Source organism: Entelurus aequoreus, linkage group LG23 (assembly GCF_033978785.1).
Source record: "Entelurus aequoreus isolate RoL-2023_Sb linkage group LG23, RoL_Eaeq_v1.1, whole genome shotgun sequence".
NCBI classification, from domain to species: Eukaryota; Metazoa; Chordata; class Actinopteri; order Syngnathiformes; family Syngnathidae; genus Entelurus; species Entelurus aequoreus.
This window is the reverse complement of record NC_084753.1, coordinates 37,834,638-37,859,074: the sequence shown is the minus strand read 5'-3', so window position 1 is coordinate 37,859,074 and position 24,437 is coordinate 37,834,638. Positions and strand designations below refer to the sequence as shown.

The following is a 24,437-nucleotide window of genomic DNA, read 5'->3' as shown; positions in this document are numbered from 1 at the left end:
TCTTCCAACATGACTGTGCACCAGTGCACAAAGCAAGGTCCATAAAGAAATGGATGACAGAGTCTGGTGTGGATGAACTTGACTGGCCTGCACAGAGTCCTGACCTGAACCCGATAGAACAACTTCGGGATGAATTAGAACGGAGACCTTCTCGACTAACATCAGTGTGCAACCTCACCAATGCGCTTTTGGAAGAATGGTGGAAAATTCCTATAAACACACTCCGCAACCTTGTGGACAGCCTTCCCAGAAGAGTTGAAGCTGTAATAGCTGCAAAAGGTGGACCGACATCATATTGAACCCTATGGGTTAGGAATGGGATGGCACTTCAAGATCATATGTGAGTCAAGGCAGGTGGCCAAATACTTTTGGCAATATAGTGTACATCTTAAAATGGTGGCAGTATTGCAACGTAAATTGTTTTGCCAACAGCAAACAAAAAAACCCGGAAAAGAAGTAGGCAAATAAAGTTATTTAAAAAAAAAAGTGGACAGGAAGTGACGTAAGTTGCGCATGCGTGGGGCGATTGTGCATTCAGTAAAACGCAACATAGCAGTGCGATCTTTAAGTCTGAATTTATTCCTTCATTTTTACCTTTTGTACCTATTTGTCCATCGTATGTAAAACTAAACGTGCTTAATTGTTGTCAGGATTAACTCAACTCGTCTCAATGAATGTTGGGACCTCTCAGGCTCAACTTGCTAGTTAGCTTAGCTTGCTAGCTAGCTTAGCTTGTTAGCTGCTAACAAAGAGACGCGGAAGTGATCAACACATCGCTAAAGAAGAGATCAAATGTGAGTATAAATGTTGGGATTGTGTGGGAAAAGTGTAAAATAGCAATGATGAAAGTGTTGGTGAATCAGCGACTAACTGGCCGTGGAAGAAATATTTGTAATGTTCGAAAAGATAGCAGAGTACAAAGGGACATTTCTCCAGCAAAACTTTTATATTTGATTATGAACATGAAAGAACACTTGGAATAAGTTAAGTGAGTGGAAGTTTTGATTGATTGATTGAAAAGTTTATTGACATCTTAAAGAATTGAATCCATGTAATGCTTTAAAAAGGCAAATGGATGGCACAAAAAGCCAAAAAGCTTGTTTCTATTGTGGGCCATTAAATATTCATCACATTTGATACATTCAATTAAAAGATATATAACCTGCAACATGTATAAAAAAAATGGATAAATGATGTACATATACACAGTACACATGTCAGGTGATTTGAAAAACAATATATACAAAAAATGGGGGGAAGGGGGGGTATATACACTATGTACAGGTGTTAAATATTTGTTGTTTTTTAACTGACCAACAAACATACATTTCATTCAGACAAAGGTTAAGGCATTTTCAACAACAAGAAAATAAATTAAAAGCAAATAGAGAGAGTAATAATCATTTTAAATGTTTTTACAAGGATATCAATTGAAGGGCTTTTGTACTTTTAATCAAATTCCAAGATTTTATTGTTAATTTAAAAGCACCTCAGGTGAAAAAATGGCATTAAATATTCATCACATTTGACACATTCAATAATAAAATATATATAACCTGTAACATGTATATAAAAAAATATGTTAAAAAATGGATAAATTATGTACATATACACAGTACACATGTCAGGTGATTTGAAAAACAATGTATACAAAAAATGGGGCGGGAGGGGGGGATATATACACTACCTACAGGATTTCAATTTTTTATTTTTTTTTATTTTTTTTATTGACCAACAAACATACATTTGAAAATTCCGACAAAGGTTAAGGCATTTTCAACAACAAGGAATTAAATCAAAAGCAAATACAGAGAGTAATAATACTAAAAAAATAAAAAAGACAAAATAAAAAAGACAAAAAGGGCTATCTAAAGCATTTGAAATGTTTTAACAAGGGTATCAGTTGAAGGGCTTTTGTACTTTTAATCAAATTCAAAGATTTTATTGTTAATTTTATTGCTAATTTAAAAGCATCTCCGGTGAAAAAATGGCATTAAAAACAATCACCAAGATCAATAATAAAAGTAGATTTTTGGGCAGGATTTCTGCGTTCATCAAGAGGGATACACTTAAGACCCTTCCTTGCCGGTGCCCTCATTTTGACTACGCCTGCACCTCATGCTTCACCGGTATCCCCAAGCCACTGAAAACTAAACTGCAAACTTCCCAAAACAAGCTGGTGAGACTCCTGCTCAACCTCCCGTACAGGACTCACCTAACTCAAGCCCACTTTACCAAATTGGGATGGCTTAGAGTTGAGGAAAGAGTACACCGAATCGCAATGTGCCTGGTATTCAAAATACTCAGAGAAACTGTCCAACTATTTCACCAGAGTAAGTGATGCTCACAGGTACTACACCAGAAGGACTTCCTCAGACCTTGTCACCCCCAAATTCAAGACTCTCATAGGAAAAAATGTATTCTACTATTGTGCCACCACACAGTGGAATGCACTACCAACATACCTTAAAATTCCAACTTCCCTACTGAATTTTAAAACTGCCATAAAATCCTGGCTCAGCTCAACCTCTACCTGATCTGAACCAACATTGATCCCCAGCAACTCTTCCAAGCATCAAACAGGTTTATATGTGATTATAGTGTATATATATTTATATGTGGTTATAGTGTATATATATTTATATGTGGTTTATATATATATTTATGTGTGGTTTATATATATTTATATGTGATTATAGTGTATATATATTTATATGTGGTTTATATATATTTATATGTGGTTTATATATATTTATATGTGGTTATAGTGTATATATATTTATATGTGGTTATAGTGTATATATATTTATATGTGGTTTATATATATTTATATGTGGTTATAGTGTATATATATTTATATATGGTTATAGTGTATATATATTTATATGTGGTTATAGTGTATATATATTTATATGTGCTTTATATATATGTATATGTGGTTATAGTGTATATATATTTATATGTGGTTATAGTGTATATATATTTATATGTGCTTTATATATATATGTATATGTGGTTATAGTGTATATATACAGTATTTATATGTGGTTATAGTGTATATATATTTATATGTGCTTTATGTATTTATGTATATGTGGTTATAGTGTATATATACAGTATTTATATGTGGTTATAGTGTATATATATTTATATGTGCTTTATATATATATATATATGTATATGTGGTTATAGTGTATATGTGGTTATAGTGTATATATTTATATGTGGTTATAGTGTATATATATTTATGTGGTTATAGTGTATATATATTTATATGTGGTTATAGTGTATATATATTTATGTGGTTATAGTGTATATATATTTATATGTGGTTTATGTATATGTATATGTGGTTATAGTGTATATATATATATATATATATATATATATATATATATATATATATATATATATATATATATATATATGTATGTGTGGGAAAAAATCACAAGACTATTTCATCTCTACAGGCCTGTTTCATGAGGGATTTCCTCAATCCTCAGGAGATTTTAATGGAAGCATTCACATACCATGGTTTATATAGGGCACAGAGTGGGTGGGTACAGGCAGGCGTGGGGGCGTGGTGATTGACTCATGTGTTACCTAGGAGGTGTTTCCTTCTGTGACGGCATGCTGATACAATTTCGCTGCGCTTGTTGAGGGATGACAACTCTGGGCGGTATATGATAAACAGTTTCTCTTTTAAGCATAGGTTGCATCTTTTGTTACCACTGTTGTAAGGTGTGCTGGATGCAAGAATTTGCCATGTTATTGAGTATTCAACATTATTGTCTTTGAGATTCCAAATGTGTTTGCTGAGTTCTGTAGTGTTCCGCAGGCTTTTGCATCTGAAAGAAGCCTTGTGATTGTTCCATCTGGTTTTGAATTCTCCCTCAGTTAATCCTACGTATGTGTCGGATGTGTTAATGTCCTTGCGTATTACCTTTGCTTGGTAAACAACTGATGATTGTAAGCACCCCCCGTTGAGAGGGCAATCAGGTTTCTTGCGGCAGTTGCAGTTTTTGTCGGTTTTGGAGTCGTTCTGCCTGGTGGTGGGCGGCTCCTTTTCAATTGCTTTATTGTGGTTTGAAATTATTTGCTGCATGTTGTTCATGCAGCTGTAGCTCAATTTAATGTTGTTCTTGTTGAATACTTTTCTTAGGGTGTTGCCTTTGGGGAAGTGTTTGTCGATCAGGGTGAGGAATTTGTGGCCAATATTAGTTGAGACGTTTTTGCTGTATGGGGGGTTGTACCAGATAATGTTGTTTCGTTTTCTGCTCCTTTTTGGTTGGTTTCCTGGCGTGGGTTCGTAGGTGAGGGTGAAGTTGTATCCGCATTCATCAAGTGCTTTTTGGTACGGGGGGGTTGCTTTGTCGAATTCAGCTTTGCTAGATGACAGCATCGATAGTCTTTTATTAATTCCGGTAGGTATTCTTTTCGTGGTGGTGGGTGGGTGGTTGCTGTCATGGTGCACGTATTGGAGTGTTGTGTTGGGTTTCGTGAATGGTTGGTAGCTGTTATTCCTCAGGTTGAAAGTGACGTCGAGGAAGTTGACGGTTTGCTTGTTGGCTTCAATTGTGATCCGTAGACCGTTCTCTTTGAAGATTTGGCATATACGCTTCTTGGTATTCTCGCTGCTCCTTGGCGAGGCGCGACACACTGCCAGTCCGTCATCACGGTAAATACCAAGGTTGAGGTTGAGGCTAGCGAGCTGGGAGAGGAGGAAACTCCCAACAAGTTCGCACGTTTCTGCTCCGTCGAAACTCCCCATAGTGACGTCGAATGTTGAATTGTTCTTTTTTTGCCATGGTGTACCGTTGCGGAAGAGTATGGATTTCTTTGCGTGGATGATGATGTTTCTTTCGTTGCCTGTGATTGAGTCGTAGTCCGAGGCAAAGTCTAGTGCTTTGGTCAGTAGGTCTTGCGTGATGGAAGGGTAAAATTCTTCGACATCGAAGGAGATGAAGTTGTGCTGTTGTTTGTCTTGGATGTTGCTGAACCATTTGATTACTGCTGCTGTATTTCTCCATTGGTTGAGTGGTGTTTTGTCTGTAATTTTTGTGTTGATTCTGTCCAGGATTGTTTTGCTGATTTTTCCTATTTCGGATTTAGTTGGGTTTATTAGTCGGCATGATGGGTTATTTGCGAAGTTGGGTTTGTGGTCCTTCAATGTGATGAAGGCTTCCTTGTTGGCTGTGGCGTCCACCCTGTCCTCGATGTCCAGTTCAGCCGCGATCCGTTTGTTTTCCAGGTGGATGTTCTGTAAAGTGTTGGGTTGTGCTTTTTTGTATGATTTGGTGATGCTTCTGTCCAGTAAAGTGTTATGTTCTTGTATGTTCATTCTGTAGAAATTTGTGGTTTTGTCGGCAGATATGATGAGGTTGCTTACTTTCTTGATGCGCTCCGTGTCATTTTTCAGCTTGGTGAGGAGTGGGTTGCGAACTGGCTTGAATTTGACTGATTGTATCATTTTGAGCATGTCGTTCTCAAAATCCTTTAGTTCCTCAACTGTGGGTGGGTTCTTGGTGGATTTAAATCCGTAAGTTTTCTTTTGTGTTCCATTTGTTTCCGGGTGGAGGAAAAAGTGTGCTTTCCACCGCATCCTTCTCAGGAAGTGTTCCGTCTTCTCTATGAGCCTTAGCTTGTAGTCATTCTGCGCGGGTATGGGAATGTTCTTCGTGGAGTAGTCGATGTTGAATTTTTCCATTTCTGATCGTCGTACAGTGCTCAACAAAAGTGAATTTGGAGCGGAATATATGTCTTAATTAGATTATCCAAAAAATAGTGCTCGATACCGTGGTAGAGCGTAATATGTATGTGTGGGAAAAAATCACAAGACTATTTCATCTCTACAGGCCTGTTTCATGAGGGATTTCCTCAATCCTCAGGAGATTTTAATGGAAGCATTCACATACCATGGTTTATATAGGGCACAGAGTGGGTGGGTACAGGCAGGCGTGGGGGCGTGGTGATTGACTCATGTGTTACCTAGGAGGTGTTTCCTTCTGTGACGGCATGCTGATACAATTTCGCTGCGCTTGTTGAGGGATGACAACTCTGGGCGGTATATGATAAACAGTTTCTCTTTTAAGCATAGGTTGCATCTTTTGTTACCACTGTTGTAAGGTGTGCTGGATGCAAGAATTTGCCATGTTATTGAGTATTCAACATTATTGTCTTTGAGATTCCAAATGTGTTTGCTGAGTTCTGTAGTGTTCCGCAGGCTTTTGCATCTGAAAGAAGCCTTGTGATTGTTCCATCTGGTTTTGAATTCTCCCTCAGTTAATCCTACGTATGTGTCGGATGTGTTAATGTCCTTGCGTATTACCTTTGCTTGGTAAACAACTGATGATTGTAAGCACCCCCCGTTGAGAGGGCAATCAGGTTTCTTGCGGCAGTTGCAGTTTTTGTCGGTTTTGGAGTCGTTCTGCCTGGTGGTGGGCGGCTCCTTTTCAATTGCTTTATTGTGGTTTGAAATTATTTGCTGCATGTTGTTCATGCAGCTGTAGCTCAATTTAATGTTGTTCTTGTTGAATACTTTTCTTAGGGTGTTGCCTTTGGGGAAGTGTTTGTCGATCAGGGTGAGGAATTTGTGGCCAATATTAGTTGAGACGTTTTTGCTGTATGGGGGGTTGTACCAGATAATGTTGTTTCGTTTTCTGCTCCTTTTTGGTTGGTTTCCTGGCGTGGGTTCGTAGGTGAGGGTGAAGTTGTATCCGCATTCATCAAGTGCTTTTTGGTACGGGGGGGTTGCTTTGTCGAATTCAGCTTTGCTAGATGACAGCATCGATAGTCTTTTATTAATTCCGGTAGGTATTCTTTTCGTGGTGGTGGGTGGGTGGTTGCTGTCATGGTGCACGTATTGGAGTGTTGTGTTGGGTTTCGTGAATGGTTGGTAGCTGTTATTCCTCAGGTTGAAAGTGACGTCGAGGAAGTTGACGGTTTGCTTGTTGGCTTCAATTGTGATCCGTAGACCGTTCTCTTTGAAGATTTGGCATATACGCTTCTTGGTATTCTCGCTGCTCCTTGGCGAGGCGCGACACACTGCCAGTCCGTCATCACGGTAAATACCAAGGTTGAGGTTGAGGCTAGCGAGCTGGGAGAGGAGGAAACTCCCAACAAGTTCGCAAGTTCGTATATATATATATATATATATAGTGTATATATATTTATATGTGGTTTATATATATGTATATGTGGTTATAGTGTATATATATTTATATGTGGTTAGTGTATATATATTGATGTGGTTATAGTGTATATATATTTATATGTGGTTTATATATATGTACCGGTATATGTGGTCATAGTATATATATATATATATATATATATATATATATATATATATATATATATATATATATATATATATATATATATATATATATATATATATATATATATATATATATATTTATATGTGCTTTATATATATGTATATGTGGTTATAGTGTATATATATTTATATGTGGTTATAGTGTTTATATATTTATATGTGGTTATAGTGTTTATATAGTTATATGTGGTTATAGTGTATATATATTTATATGTGGTAATAGTGTATATATATTTTCTCATTCTGTTTTGCACACTCTTGGAGTCAACATGTACATAGTGTCATGTACATAGTTTATATACCCCTTCAACCCTTTTTTTGTATACATTGTTTTTCAAATCACCTGACATGTATACTGTGTACAGTATATGTACATAATTTATCCATTTTTTTAACGTAATTTTTTATATACATGTTACAGTTTATATATCGTTTATTATTGAATGTATCAAATGTGATGAATATTTAACGGACCACAAGGGAAACAAGCCCTTTGGCTTTTTGTGCCATCCATTTGCCTTTTTAAAGCATTACATGGATTCAATTCCTTAAGATGTCAATAAACTTCTCAATCAATCAATCAATTAAGCCAATGGGAAAATGTAGGTTTTACTTTCAGAAATCTACAATGATGTATAAAAAATTTAGCTTGAAGCATAATAATATTGATGAGCATTTCTAAGTTATTGTCATTTATAAATATGCCAAATTTGATGTCTTCTATTGCAAACTGGGACATTTCCACACTCTTGTTTCTAAGCCAATGTCTGATCTCCTCCCAAAACACATGTACTCTCTCACATCCCACAAACAGATGATTGACATCCTCTACAGCAGTATGTTTCAACCTTTCTTGAGCCAAGGCACATTTTTTGCGTTGAAACCAGCAGAAATCATTAAAAAACGAAACTCAGTTGACAGTAAAAAGTTGTTGTCGCAATTGTTGGATATGACTTTAAAGCATAACCAAGCATGCATCACTATAGCTCTTGTCTCAAAGTAGGTGTACTGTCACCACCTGTCACATCACGCCCTGACTCTTTTTGAGTTTTTTGCTGTTTTCCTGTGTGTAGTGTTTTAGTTCTTGTCTTGCGCTCCTATTTTGGTGGCTTTTTCTCTTTTTTTGGGGTATTTTCCTGTATCAGTTTCATGTCTTCCTTTGAGTGATATTTCCCCCATCAACTTTGTTTTAGCAATCAAGAATATTTCAGTTGTTTTTATCCTTCTTTGTGGGGACATTGTTGATTGTCATGTCATGTTCGGATGTACATTGTGGACGCTGTCTTTGCTCCACAGTAAGTCTTTGCTGTCGTCCAGCATTCTGTGTCATTTCAACTTGTTTAGGTATGTGGTAATGTAAACACAGTAGAAGAAGAGAATGCTACATAATAAGCTAGTGCGAGTATCTTTCGAGTTCTGGATTTATCAGCTACTACTACTTTCAACTTCTATTTGGTGTCATTGGTGACGTTTAATGTGTTTAAATGACACTTGTGTTTTTTTCAGATCATCACAGACATACAGTACATGAAGGTCGCTATTTTAGTCAACTGGTTTAGGTTTCTGCTTACCAATTTTCTCAAACAGTGGAGGGTAACACTTTACAGTGTTTCCCATAAACTGCCAAGATACCTGTGGCGGTGGGGGCGTGGCTATGGGCGTGGTCACCATGACATCATTGAGTGATTTGCATAATTTACTACAATGATATGATTTTCTCTAAAAAGGCTCAAAAAATGTATACTTACTAATTAATAATAACAGTTTTGTTTTAAACGTCCATCCATCCATCCATTTTACAATATAATTACAACACTTTATGTACATATTTATATACAGATTTGAACAATAAGTTATTCACTGAAATATATTTATTAATTGTGGTTCTTACAAAAAATATATCTTATAAAATATAAAAGCTAAAATGTCTCTTAAAGCTCTGCCCCTTTAATTAGTGCATACTAAATAATGTAATTTAGCCTACTACTACAGCCATATTATTTACCAGCAACATAAAGTGAAACAGAGGCAGAGGTGTCCTGCCACAGTCAGTAACAAATAAACAGAAAACAGTAGTGGTCAAATACAAATAAGGCAACAAGAGAAGTATCCTACACTTGTCTTTTGTAAAGTAAATCTGAACAGCCTATATGGGCATCTACATCAACTATATGATTTGCCTGAGAAGCTGGAAAGGACAAAAAAAATAAAAATAAAATAAAATAAATATTTTTTTATTTTATTTGTGGCGGACGTAATTCTTTCGTGGCGGGCCGCCACAAATAAATGAATGTGTGGGAAACACTGCTTTAGTATGGGGAACATATAAGGGTTAGGGTTACTAATAAGCAATAATTCTGAGGTTATTGAGGGAAGACTCTGAGTTAATGGCTTACTGGTTGTATAATCAGGTAGGTCTGGGCGATATATCAAATATACTCGATATATCGCGGGTTTGTCTCTGTGCGATATAGAAAATGACTATATCGTGATATTCGAGTATTTGTTCTCACACAGTTGCTTTTAGCTGCGGGCATTACACTGCAGGCTTTTCTCACTCTTTGTTGTCTCTCCTTCTCGCAGAGACATAAAACAAGCACACCTTCTTACATACGTCACATACTGTCGCGCGTGCTACGTCATACGCTCTCGCCGAGCAGAGAGGTAGCGGCATGGGTAAGGTTAGCTGTGATGCTAGCGGTGCGGTGCGAGTGGTAATACGAGAGAGAGAAGGCGCAAATCTGGTAACAAATGAAGGAATAATTAATTCCCAAGAGAAACAGCACAGGGTGCATCGTCTGGCGGTGGTTTGGCTTCAAGCTGGAAGATGTTGAACAGACAACCGTAATATGTCAAGTATGCGGCAAAAGCGTTGCTACAAAAAGTAGCATTACTGCTACTTTTTGTAGCATCATTTGAAAAGTCACCCGCTAGAGAATAAGGAGTGCTTGAAACTCTGCATGTCAACATCTCCGTTCGGTGCCACACCCACAAAATGCCCAAGCAACAATTTCCAGATCAACACCGTATGAAAAAAATAGTCAACAACAGAAGGAGATAACGTCCGCAGGAACCTACCACATAGTGAAGGACATACACTACCGTTCAAAAGTTTGGGGTCACATTGAAATGTCCTTATTTTTGAAGGAAAAGCACTGTACTTTTCAATGAAGATAACTTTAAACTAGTCTTAACTTTAAAGAAATACACTCTATACATTGCTAATGTGGTAAATGACTATTCTAGCTGCAAATGTCTGGTTTTTGGTGCAATATCTACATAGGTGTATAGAGGCCCATTTCCAGCAACTATCACTCCAGTGTTCTAATGGTACAATGTGTTTGCTCATTGGCTCAGAAGGCTAATTGATGATTAGAAAATCCTTGTGCAATCATGTTCACACATCTGAAAACAGTTTAGCTCGTTACAGAAGCTACAAAACTGACCTTCCTTTGAGCAGATTGAGTTTCTGGAGCATCACATTTGTGGGGTCAATTAAACGCTCAAAATGGCCAGAAAAAGAGAACTTTCATCTGAAACTCGACAGTCTATTCTTGTTCTTAGAAATGAAGGCTATTCCACAAAATTGTTTGGGTGACCCCAAACTTTTGAACAGTAGTGTACACTATTTGATTTCCTATTATGCAGCTCATTTTTATTTGACACTTATTGATATATCTTGTGTGACATCATGCACAAAAGTGCACTTTATTTGTTTTAAACTATTGTAGTGGCATTCTGTACAAAAAGTGCACTTTAATTTAGTGTTGTTTTGATATGTCATCTTAGTGACATCATGCACAAAAGTGCACTTATAGCTTGTTTTAAAATGTCTCTGACAATCTTGCACTTTCTGTTTTGGAAATGACATGAATGTTTGTGCCACTGCTTAATAACTGTTTAATGAATACACTTTTGCTAAATTGACTTAGTTGTGGTTTCCCTCTCTGCATGAAAGTTTAAAAGTAGAATATATTAATGCAGAATGAAGAAGAATGTTTTAATGTAGACACATAGAATCATCATACTGCTGTGATTATATGCATCAAGTGTTCATTCAAGGCTAAGGCAAAATATTGAGGTATATATCGTGTATCGTGACATGGCCTAAAAATATTGAGATATTAATTAAAGGCCATATCGCCCAGCCCTATAATAAGGCCATGCAGAACAAGGCATTAATAAGTACTTAATAATGACTAATTAAGAGCCAATATGTTACTAATTTGCATGTTATTAAAGTTCTACTGAAATGAATTTTTTATTTATTTAAACGGGGATAGCAGATCTATTCTATGTGTCATACCTGATCATTTTGCGATATTGCCATATTTTTGCTGAAAGGATTTAGTAGAGAACAACGTCGATAAAGTTCACAACTTTTGGTCTCTGATAAAAAAAAAACCTTGCCCCTACCGGAAGTAGCGTGACGTTGTCAGTTGTTCACTCCCTCATATTTTCCTATTGTTTTTAACGCAGCTAGAGCTATTCGGACGATTACCCCATTAATTTGAGCGAGGATGAAAGATTCGTGGACGAGGAACGTTAGAGTGACGGACTAGAATGCAGTGAAATACATATTTTTTTTCGCTCTGACCGTAACTTAGGTACAAGCTGGCTCATTGGATTCCACACTCTGTCCTTTTTCTATTGTGGATCACTGATTTGTATTTTAAACCACCTGGGATACTATATCCTCTTGAAAATGAGAGTCGAGAACGCGAAATGGACATTCAGTGCCTTTTATCTCCACGACAATACATCGGCGAAACGCTTTAGCTACGAGCTAACGTGATAGCATCGTGCTTTAACTGCATATAGAAAGAAAAAAAATAAACCCCTGACTGGAAGGATAGATAGAAAATCAACAATACTATTAAACCGTGGACATGTAACTACACGGTTAATGCTTTCCAGGCTGGCGAAGGTTAACAATGCTGTGCTAACGACGCCATTGAAGCCTACTTAGCAACCGGACCGCACAGAGCTATGCTAAAAACATTAGCTCTCCACCTACGCCAGCCAGCCTTCATCTGCTCATCAACACCCGTGCTCACCTGCGTTCCAGCGATCGACGGAAGGACGAAGGACTTCACCCGATGCGTTTGGCGGCCCGGAGACGTAGGAAGTCAAGTTGAGGTCGCCGGCTGGCGCGTCTGCTCTCCAACAAAGTCCTCCTGGTTGTGTTGCTGTAGTCCGCTGCTAATACACCGATCCCACCTACAACTGTCTTCTTTGCAGCCTTCATTGTTCATTAAACAAATTGCAAAAGATGTCCAGAATACTGTGGAATTATGAAATGAAAACAGAGCTTTTTGTATAGGATTCTACGGGGTACCATAACTTCCGTTTAACTGCCTACGTCACGCGCATACGTCATCATACCGCGACGTTTCAGCCGGATATTTCCCGGGAAATTTAAAATGTCACTTTATTAGTTAACCCGGCCGTATTGGCATGTGTTGCAATGTTAAGATTTCATCATTGATGTATAAACTATCAGACTGCGTGGTCGGTAGTAGTGGCTTTCAGTAGGCCTTTAAGCAACTTATTATTGGTGAATATGTGTTAATCATACTAAAGTGTTACCGACTGGGGATGTGCTGGTGTCATGCCACCTAATTAAAGTGTCTCCTTTGGGAACATTTTGACATTTATTAAGCAAGTAGGTTTCTATTTTATCATTCACTTCAAAACACTGACCTATTTCACCACCGGCTTGTTATACGCGAGGTAGAATGACAGGCTGCATTTGTTTGGTGGGCTGCAGTCAAGCGTCCCTTGAGCTTACGTTGGAAAGGTCAAACAGAGTCATGTGACTGCCAGGCCGCGTTTGATTGGTGAAATGGAATCAAATGTCACCGTCGGAAGATGACTCGCTGACACATTAACACGAATTTGCAAGCCTTAATCAATAGATTGTAAATCATTTTGATAAAGCTGTCACGGTCGGAATGAACCTCAATATAACGCAGTAAAAGTAGCGTTTCTTCTTCGCAAAAAAAACTCAGGTAAAAGTAAAAAGTAGAGATGTCCGATAATGGCTTTTTTTGCCGATATTCCGATATTGTCCAACTCTTAATTACCGATTCCGATATCAACCGATACCGATAAATACAGTCGTGGAATTAACACATTATTATGCCTAATTTTGTTGTGATGCCCCGCTGGATGCATTAAACAATGTAACAAGGTTTTCCAAAATAAATCAACTCAAGTTATGGAAAAAAAATGCCAACATGGCACTGCCATATTTATTATTGAAGTCACAAAGTGCATTATTTTTTTTAACATGCCTCAAAACAGCAGCTTGGAATTTGGGACATGCTGAGGAGGTTGAGGTGGATGGGGTGTTGGGATGTTGGAGTGTAGCGGGGGGTGTATATTGTAGCGTCCCGGAAGAGTTAGTGCTGCAAGGGGTTCTGGGTATTTGTCCTGTTGTGTTTATGTTGTGTTACGGTGCGGATGTTCTCCCGAAATGTGTTTGTCATTCTTGTTTGGTGTGGGTTCACAGTGTGGCGCATATTTGTAACAGTGTTAAAGTTGTTTATACGACCACCCTCAGTGTGACCTGTATGGCTGTTGACCAAGTATGGATTGCATTCACTTGTGTGTGTGAAAAGCCGTAGATATTATGTGACTGGGCCGGCACGCAAAGGCAGTGCCTTTAAGGTTTATTGGCGCTCCGTACTTCTCCCTACGTCTGTGTACACAGCGGCCTTTTAAAAAGTCATGAATTGTACTTTTTGAAACCGATACCGATATTTTCCGATATCACATTTTAAAGCATTTATCCGCCGAAAATATCGGCAGTCCGATATTATCGGACATCTCTAGTTATCGGCCTCCTTGACTACTAATAATCAGTATTGGCCCTGAAAAAAACAAATTGGTCGATGTCTAGTAAAGGGCAACTTGTTTGTCCCCCACTAAGATTTTTAGCCAGTTCATACAACAAGTTGGTTTGTCATTAACATGACTTTATTTGACAATAAAGTCATGTAAACGTACTGAATGTCTCATGTGACTGAGCAAAGCTGGATGTTTCTAAAGCACGTGTTTGTCTTCTTATGCCCCGCAGACGTCTGTGAAGAACATCTTCTCCCTGAGCAGCAGAAGTGGAGCTTCAGGATGGAGCAGCAGCAAGCCCCCCACATTAAAGAGGAAGAGGAGGAGCCACAGCTCCCTCACATTAAAGAGGAAGATGAGGAACACGGCGTCAGTCAGGAGGAGTTTGAAGGACCGGAGGATGACCATGTGATCCGTGTCATTGTGAAGAGTGAAGGTGATGAGGTCAAAGGTGAAAGTGAGGAGAAGAGAGAGGCGGAGCCTCCAAGCAGCAGCTCAACTCAACACATGACAACAGAAGCTGATGGAGACCACTGTGGAGGATCACAAGCAGACAAGCTCTTAGCTCCACTATCAGATAGTGAGGACACAACGTCACACTCTCCTGACACTGATGATGAAGACTCTAAAGATGATAAGACATGTCACACTGACAACACACACTTCACATGCACTCTCTGCGACAAAAACTTTAATCAGCATTATAATCTGAAAGTACACATGAGAATACACACCGGAGAAAAACCTTTCTCCTGCTCAGAGTGCGGTAAAGGGTTTGCGCGAAAAGACGTGTTGAAAGAGCACATGAGAACGCACACTGGAGAAAAACCTTTTATCTGTTCAGTGTGTGGTAAAGGGTTCACGCAAAGTTGTGATTTGAAAAAACACACGAGAATACACACTGGCGAGAAGCCTTTTTCTTGCTCGATTTGCGGTAAAGGTTATATACAAAGTCAGTGTTTAAAAGTGCACATGAGAACACACACTGGGGAAAAACCTTTTGCTTGCTCAGTCTGCGGTAAAGATTTCATACAAAGCCAGTGTTTAAAAGTACACATGAGAACACACACCGGAGAAAAGCCCTTCACCTGTTCAATCTGTGGTAAAGGTTTTACACAAAGTCAATGTTTGAAGAAACACATGAGATTGCACACTGGAGAAAAACCTTTTACCTGTTCGGTCTGCGGCAAAGGTTTTGTGCAAAGTCAAAATTTGAAAGCACACATGAGAACACACACTGGTAAAAAACATATTCCTGTACAAGAAACTGTGTAGTACACATGAGAACACACACTGGTGAGAAAGTGTTGAGTTGCAGTGTGTGTGGTGAAAGATTCTCTCATAAGTACCAGTGTAAGAAACACAAGTGTGCTGGTGAGAAGCTGCAGGATTGGAAATAAACTGTTAAAACTGTAATGTTAACTTTCTAACATCAGCACATACAACATGTGTGACATCATTGCTGTGTGTATAACACAATCTTGTTAATATTCTTCTACCATTTATACATTATATATTTTAGATTAATGTTTTTGATGTATTAATATGCAACATTGTCTCCATAAAATAAACAATTTTCTGTGATAGAAAAGAGTAGATACAATAAACATGTAGCGTGCATATAGTAGGGCTGTCACATTCATTAGGTTTTTGAATAAGATTAATCACATTTTGGAATTTTGATTTATTATGATTAATCACAGAGCACTACTTGAGTTTATGATTACAATTAGCTTCAGAAAAGACCCCAATATTTGTAAACAAATGTAATTGTATTTTTAAGGACCGTTTTTAAACATTTTACTTGAATGCATGTCATTTATTTGCACACAACCTGGTAGCAATTTTGTCTGAAGTTCTTTCAGGATGTATTTTGGAGTGAAATTTGCCAGCGGGCACACCGGTCGGGGTCTCCTCACTCACCTTTGTACTGACGTATGCAAATAAATTGCATTATTAATCAATGTCTGTTCATGATTGCAGTATTTTTTGTTGTTGTTGATTAATCACACGAGGTAACTTGTTCATTTTGACAGCTCAACTATATAAATATTCACCATTCAGTTTTAAACATGTTTTTTTTTTTTATGTACTGTATGTATGAAGTGTGTTTTCATTTCTAATTGTAATTCATTCCAGAGATGAACTCCCTTATATGATATGTGTTTTACATGTGTTCATACCTTTACTTTTGAGTACATATTTACTGGTTCACATCTGAACCATCTTCTGGAAGCATTATATTTACTTTATGCATCATTAAAAAATGTCCGTCAAAAAAAACAAAACAATTGCTGAATGGGAACAAATAAATTCAGGATATTTTTTTTTTATTGGAACAAATGACATTCTTGCTAAGATACGCCACGAAAAAAGAAAAAAATTGACTCTGCTATTAGAATCTGTAGGTTTATTTTTTTTTTGTAACTTATAAAAGAGACATGTGAAAGTACTTACCATGTATAGTTGTGTGTGTACATACAGTCGTGCTCATAAGTATACATACCCTGGGAGAATTTATGATTTCTTGGCCATTCTTCAGAGAATATGAATGATAACACAAAAACCTTTCTTCCACTCATGCTTAATGGTTGTGTGAAGCTATTTATTGGCAAACAACTCAGTGTAACTCGGCCTGTCGCCATCACGTCTCCATCTCATCGCTGCCACCACAGCCTGGGGGGGGACAATAGACTACAGACTTTGGTGAACTAAGCCGGCTTCGTCGCGTGAGGAAGCCTACAATTTTTGGTTGTGTTTGCCGCTCCATATGCTGAATGCCGATATACTATATTAGGGCTGCAACAACTAATCGATCAAAATCGATTATAAAAATAGTTGCCGATTAATTTAGTCATCGATTCGTTGGATCTATGCTATGCGCATGCGCAGAGGCTTTTTAAAAAAAAAAAAAAAAGTTTTTTTTTTTTTTTTTTTTAGTAAATAAACCTTTATTTATAAACTGCAACATTTACAAACAGCTGAGAAACAATAATCAAAATAAGTATGGTGCCAGTATGCTGGTTTTTTCCCAATAAAATACTGGATAGGATAGAAATGTAGTTTGTCTCTTTTATCCGACTATTAATCGATTAATCGAAGTAATAATCGACATATTAATCGATTATCAAATTAATCGTTAGTTGCAGCCCTATACTATATATATCTCGATATTTTTTCCGTAAAGTAAAATCAATACACAAAACAGTCCTAGTTACCTGAGATACTAAGTATGTCATTATTATGACTTAGTAAGTCAATATTTTTTATTATATATACAAACCCCGTTTCCATATGAGTTGGGAAATTGTGTTAGATGTAAATATAAACGGAATACAATGATTTGCAAATCATTTTCAACCCATATTCAGTTGAATATGCTACAAAGACAACATATTTGATGTTCAAAATGATAAAATATTTTTTTTTTTTGCAAATAATCATTAACTTTAGAATTTGATGGCAGCAACACGTGACAAAGAAGCTGGGAAAGGTGGCAATAAATACTGATCAAGTTGAGGAATGCTCATCAAACACTTATTTGGAACATCCCACAGGTGTGCAGTCTTATTGGGAACGGGTGGGTGCCATGATTGGGTATAAAAACAGCTTCCCAAAAAATGCTCAGTCTTTCACAAGAAAGGATGGGGCGAGGTACACCACTTTGTCCACAACTGCGTGAGCAAATAGTCAAACAGTTTAAGAACAACGTTTCTCAAAGTGCAATTGCAAGAAATTTAGGGATTTCAACATCTACGGTCCATAATATCATCAAAAGGTTCAGACAATCTGGAGAAATCACTCCACGTAAGCGGCATGGCCGGAAACCAACATTGAATGACCGTGACCTTCGATCCCTCAGACGGCACTGTATCAAAAACCGACATCAATCTCTAAAGGATATCACCACATGGGCTCAGGAACACTTCAGAAACCCACTGTCAGTAACTACAGTTGGTCGCTACATCTGTAAGTGCAAGTTAAAGCTCTACTATGCAAAGCGAAAGCCATTTATCAACAACACCCAGAAACGCCGCCGGCTTCTCTGGGCCCGAGATCATCTAAGATGGACTCATGCAAAGTGGAAAAGTGTTCTGTGCTCTGACGAGTCCACATTTCAAATTGTTTTTGGAAATATTTGACATCGTGTCATCCGGACCAAAGGGGAAGCGAACCATCCAGACTGTTATCGACGCAAAGTGGAAAAGCCAGCATCTGTGATGGTATGGGGGTGTATTAGTGCCCAAGGTATGGGTAACTTACACATCTGTGAAGGCACCATTAATGCTGAAAGGTACATACAGGTTTTGGAACAACATATGCTGCCATCTAAGCGCAGATCTTTTTCATGGACGCCCCTGCTTATTTCAGCAAGACAATGCCATAAATCCCATTCGGCATGCGGTAAAGGTTTTACACAAAATCAATGTTTGAAAAGACACACGACAATACACACAGTAGACAAACCATTAATGTGCTCAATTTGTGGTAAAACGTTCTCTCAGATGCCACATTTAAAAGTACACATGAGAATACACACTGGAGAAAAACCTTTTAAATGTTCAGTCTGTGGTAAATGTTTTAAACACGGTACTGCGTTTATAACACACAAAAGAACACACACCGGAGAAAAACCTTTTTTCTTGTTCAATCTGCAGTAAAGATTTTGTAACAAAGCAACATTTGAACATACACATGCCAACGCACGCTGGTGAAAAACCATACGCCTGTTTAAGCTGCAACAAAAGCTTTGGCTATCAATCAGCACTTGCAAGACACATGAGAAAACACGCAGGAGAGAACATGTTGAGTTGCAGTGTGTGTGGTGAAAGATTCTCTTCTAAGTACCAGTGTAAGAAACACAAGTGTGCTGGTGAGAACAGCAGCAGCAAATGAAGCTGCAGGATTTGAAATCAATCAATCAATCAATCTATCAATCAATCAATGTTTATTTATATAGCCCTAAATCACAAGTGTCTCAAAGGGCTGCACAAGCCACAACGACATCCTCGGTACAGAGCCCACATAAGGGCAAGGAAAACTCACCCCAGTGGGACGTCGATATGAATGACTATGAGAAATGAACTGTAAAAACGTTTAACTTTGAATTTCTAACATTATTAGCACATATAACATGTGTGACATCATTGTTGTGTGTGTGTGAGACACAATCTTTTTAATATGCCTCTTCTTTTTATATCCACCCATCCATCCATTTTCTACCGAATTGAATTCATCCCGGTCAAGTACATGCATTCATATACCGCATTGGGTACATTTGTTTAAAAATGTATATTATTGATTAAACATGTGTACACTAAGCATCATCTTATTTTGACTATTTTTTTTTTAGCTTTATTTAAGTACTTTTAAATAGAGATGTCCGATAGTGGCTTTTTTGCTGATATTCTGATATTGTCCAACTCTTAATTACCGATTCCAATATCAACCGATACCGATATATACAGTCGTGGAATTAACACATTATTATGCCTAATTTTGTTGTGATGCCCCGCTGGATGCATTAAACAATGTAACAAGGTTTTCCAAAATAAATCAACTCAAGTTATGGAAAAAAAATGCCAACATGGCACTGCCATATTTATTATTGAAGTCACAAAGTGCATTTTTTTTTTTTTAACATGCCTCAAAACAGCAGCTTGGAATTTGGGACATGCTCTCCCTGAGAGAGCATGAGGAGGTTGAGGTGGGTGATGTTTGGGTAGCCGGGGGTGTATATTGTAGCGTCATGGAAGAGTTAGTGCTGCAAGGGGTTCTGGGTATTTGTTCTGTTGTGTTTATGTTGTGTTACGGTGCGGATGTTCTCCCCAAATGTGTTTTGTCATCCTTGTTTGGTGTGGGTTCACAGTGTGGCGCATATTTTTAACAGTGTTAAAGTTGTTTATACGGCCACCCTCAGTGTGACCTGTATGGCTGTTGACCAAGTATGGCTTGCATTCACTTGTGTGTGTGAAAAGCCGTAGATTAAAATGCAGTGCCTTTAAGGTTTATTGGCGCTCTGTACTTCTCCCTACGTCCGTGTACACAGCTTTTACTTTTTGAAACCGATACCAACAATTTTGAAACCGATACCGATAATTTCCGATATTACATTTTAAAGCATTTTTTTGGCCGATAATATCGGCAGTCCGATATTATCGGACATCTCTAATTTTAAACATATAAGGAATGCAAAACATACTGTTTGTTACATACATTTACTATTAGTTTGTGTATGCAGACTAGACTATTATGATTCAGTTTTGTATATAATCAAGCAGTGTTTATAGTGTGTTAAATTTCTTCATTTCTAATTGTAAATGTTTTCATTTATATGATAAATTATTTGTTCATACCTTTGCTTTTGAGTACACATAAATCCCTCTTAGTTCATATTTACTGGTTCACGTCTGAAGCATCTTCTAGAACAGGGGTCACCAACGTGGTGCCCGCGGGCACCAGGTAGCCCGTAAGGACCAGATGAGTAGCCCGCTGGCCTGTTCTAAAAATAGCTCAAATAGCAGCACTTACCAGTGAGGTGCCTCTATTTTTTAAATTGTATTTATTTACTAGCAAGCTGGTCTCGCTTTGCCCGACATTTTTAATTCTAAGAGAGACAAAACTCAAATAGAATTTGAAAATCCAAGAAAATATTTTAAAGACTTGGTCTTCACTTGTTTAAATAAATTCATTAATTGTTTTACTTTGATTCTTATAACTTTTAGAAAGACAATTTTAGAGAAAAAATACAACCTTAAAAATGATTTTAGGATTTTTAAACACATATACCTTTTTACATTTTAAATTCCGTCCTCTTCCTTACTGACAATTTAAATCAATGTTCAAGTAATTTTATTTTTTTTATTGTAAAGAATAATAAATACATTTTAATTTAATTCTTCATTTTAGCTTCTGTTTTTTCGACAAAGAATATTTGTGAAATATTTCTTTAAACTTATTATGATTAAAATTCAAAAAAAATATTCTGGCAAATCTAGAAAATCTGTAGAATCAAATTTAAATCTTATTTCAAAGTCTTTTGAATTTCTTTTAAAATTTTGGTTTTGGAAAATCTAGAAGAAATAATGATTTGTCTTTGTTAGAAATATAGCTTGGTCCAATTTGTTATATATTCTAACAAAGTGCAGATTGGATTTTAACCTATTTAAAATATGTCACCAAAATTCTAAAAGTAATCTTAATCAGGAAAAATTACTAATGATGTTCCATAAATTCTTTTTTTAATTTTTTCAAAAAGATTCGAATTAGCTCGTTTTTCTCTTCTTTTTTTCGGTTGAATTTTGAATTTTAAAGAGTCGAAATTGAAGATAAACTATGTTTCAAAATGTAATTGTCATTTTTTTCGTGTTTTTTCCTCTTTTAAACCGTTCAATTAAGTGTAAATATAATTAATTATTAATACTAACATAGAGTTAAAGGTAAATTGAGCAAATTGGCTATTTCTGGCAATTTATTGAAGTGTGTATCAAACTGGTAGCCCTTCGCATTAATCACTACCCAAGAAGTAGCTCTTGGTTTCAAAAAGGTTGGTGACCCCTGTTCTAGAAGCATATTATTATTGACTTTATACATCATTTGAGCAGTTGTGTTTTGTACAAGATCATTTACTTTTAAAATGTGTGACTTTATGATTTGCTGAGTATCAATAATGTATACTATTGATTATCTTTATTACTCTCTTTTGTAATATGAATATTGTTTGGGGATTGTTTTATATGTATGTCATCAGACATGTAAGAAATAAACAATGTATGTTTCAACAAAAGTTGGGTACAATAGATGTACACTATATTGCCAAAAGTAACCCCCCCCCCCTAGAGGGGGGGGGGGGGGGGGTTACCCACATATGCGGTCCTCTCCAAGGTTTCTCATAGTCATTCACATTGACGTCCCACTGGGGTGAGTTTTTCCTTGCCCGTATGTGGGCTCTGTACCGAGGATGTCGTTGTGGCTTGTACAGCCCTTTGAGACACTTGTGATTTAGGGCTATATAAATAAACATTGATTGATTGATTGATATTTGGCCACCCATCCAAAATTATGAGAATCAGGTGTCCTAATCACTTGGCCACATGTGTATAAAATCAGGCAATTAGATATGGAGACTGTTTCTACAAACATTTGTTAAAAAATGGGCCGTTCTCAGTAGCTCCTGTGCAACAAATCCAGTCGTGAAATGTCCTCGATCCTAAATATTCCAAAGTCAACTGTCGGCTTTATTGTTAGAAGTTTGGGAACAACAGCAACTCAGCCACGAAGTGGTAGGCCACGTAAACTGACAGAGAGGGGTCAGCGGAGGAATTCTGGTGTGGGGTTGTTTTTCAGGAGTTGGGCTTAGCCCCTTAGTTCCAGTGAAAGGAACTTTGAATGTTCCAGGATACCAAAAGATTTTGGACAATTCCATGCTCCCAACCTTGTGGGAACAGTTTTGGAGCGGGCCCCTTTCTCTTCCAACATGACTGTGTACAAAGCAAGGTCCATTAAGAAATGGATGACAGAATCTGGTGTGGATGAACTTGACTGGCCTGCACAGAGTCCTGACCTGAACCCGATAGAACACCTTTGGGATGAATTAGAACAGAGACCTTCTCGCCCAACGTCAGTGTGTGACCTCACCAATGCGCTTTTGGAAGAACGGTGGAAAATTCCTATAAACACACTCGGCAACCTTGTGGACAGCCTTCCCAGAAGAGTTGAAGCTGTAATAGCTGCAAAAGGTGGACCCACATCATATTGAACCCTATGGGTTAGGAATGGGATGGCACTTCAAGTTCATATGTGAGTCAAGGCAGGTGGCCAAATACTTTTGGCAATATTTGTGAGTATGTATTTTCTTCATTTTTGATTTTTTTGTTCTTTAACTGATTTAAATGTACTTTTCAGCGTAGTTCATCTATAATAACTCCTAAAAATCTGATTGCCTCTACTCTTCTTATTTCAATATTATCCGTCATAATTTGTGTGTTTACATTTTTACAATATCCAAATATGATATATTATACCCTGAAGAGCAGGGAAACCTGCAAAACAGGCTTGTAGGGATGAAAAAGCCTCTGTGTTTTTTCCTGACCTAACGTATATATATATATATATATATATATATATATATATATATATATATATATATATATATATATATATATATATACTAATTATTGACTAAAAGAGTGTGCACTCGCCGCACGCTCGCCCAGGCCCGGCCCTAACCAATCTGGCGCCCTAGGCAAGATTTTAGGTGGCGCCCCCCCCCCCCCCCCCCCCACATCGGCAGTGAAGTGTATATACTCACAAGAAACCGAATAGCTTTGTCTTTGACCTTTTTTTTTTACTTAAAGAAAGCAAATTAACAATCAGAATAGTTAACAAGATAAACAAAAAATATGGATAAATAAATGAATACAAAAAATAAAAAATGAATATATGAAATACAATATTTTTTACATACATAAACACAAAATAAAACGTGTCAACAAGTTGCATAAAATAAATTAAAAATACAATATAAATAAGGCACTGCACAAAACAAGATATCAAACCAGTATGACTTTAACAACTATATTACAACAAAAGGGGATCCTACAGCGTTCTCTATTTGTGCTTTTTAATATTGCATTAACTAGAATGACTTACAATTTACTGTACACCAGGAAGTACTGTAATTACCTAACGTTACATTATTATTTTCCATAACAATTTAGCCCCCTCCACAATATTAACCCGACGTTAAAACAGAACTAGCTATTTATTGATTAGCAATTGCCGAATCATGTAACATTAGCTTAATGCTAAAAAGCCAGGTTACTATCACATTCTGTAACAGACAAATAATTGCATGTAGACTAATGTTACCTACCTGCTACCTCTGTCTTTTTCTCGTTTCTCCTCCTCTTCTTTTCTCTTTTTTCTTCCCTGGGCACCTGACAGTTTTGGCCGTTTTGACATCTTGTGTTGATTTTTTTATGTGGTGACGTCCAAAAAGAGTCATGATACGGGAAGGGAGGGGGCGCGTAATGTTGTAACAAATAATATTTCTATTAAATAGGCTTTACTGTGCATTTTAATTAACGTGGGATTATTTTATGTATTTAGAAATAATAGTACCAATTTTTTTTTTTTTTCCTCCAACATTTGTGGCACTGTCGTGGCGCCCCCTGATGGACGGCGCCCTTAGCATTTGCCTATACGGCCTATGCAACGGGCCGGCCCTGCGCTCGCCCGACACTGCGGC

General features: G+C 37.3%; 2 protein-coding genes across 2 annotated transcripts in view; both read left to right on the top strand.

Annotated features, from left to right (window-relative positions):
• The window catches only part of LOC133640867 (zinc finger protein with KRAB and SCAN domains 3-like), a 257,581-nt gene that overhangs the window by 115,490 nt on the left and 117,654 nt on the right, over window positions 1-24,437 (top strand). The window lies entirely within an intron of this gene.
• On the top strand, window positions 519-16,511 carry LOC133640716 (gastrula zinc finger protein XlCGF8.2DB-like). Its single transcript, XM_062034289.1, has 2 exons — window positions 519-794; window positions 14,421-16,511. Exon 2 carries the CDS (start codon window positions 14,471-14,473, stop codon window positions 15,461-15,463), a length of 993 nt encoding a protein of 330 aa, XP_061890273.1. The 5' UTR covers window positions 519-794; window positions 14,421-14,470; the 3' UTR covers window positions 15,464-16,511.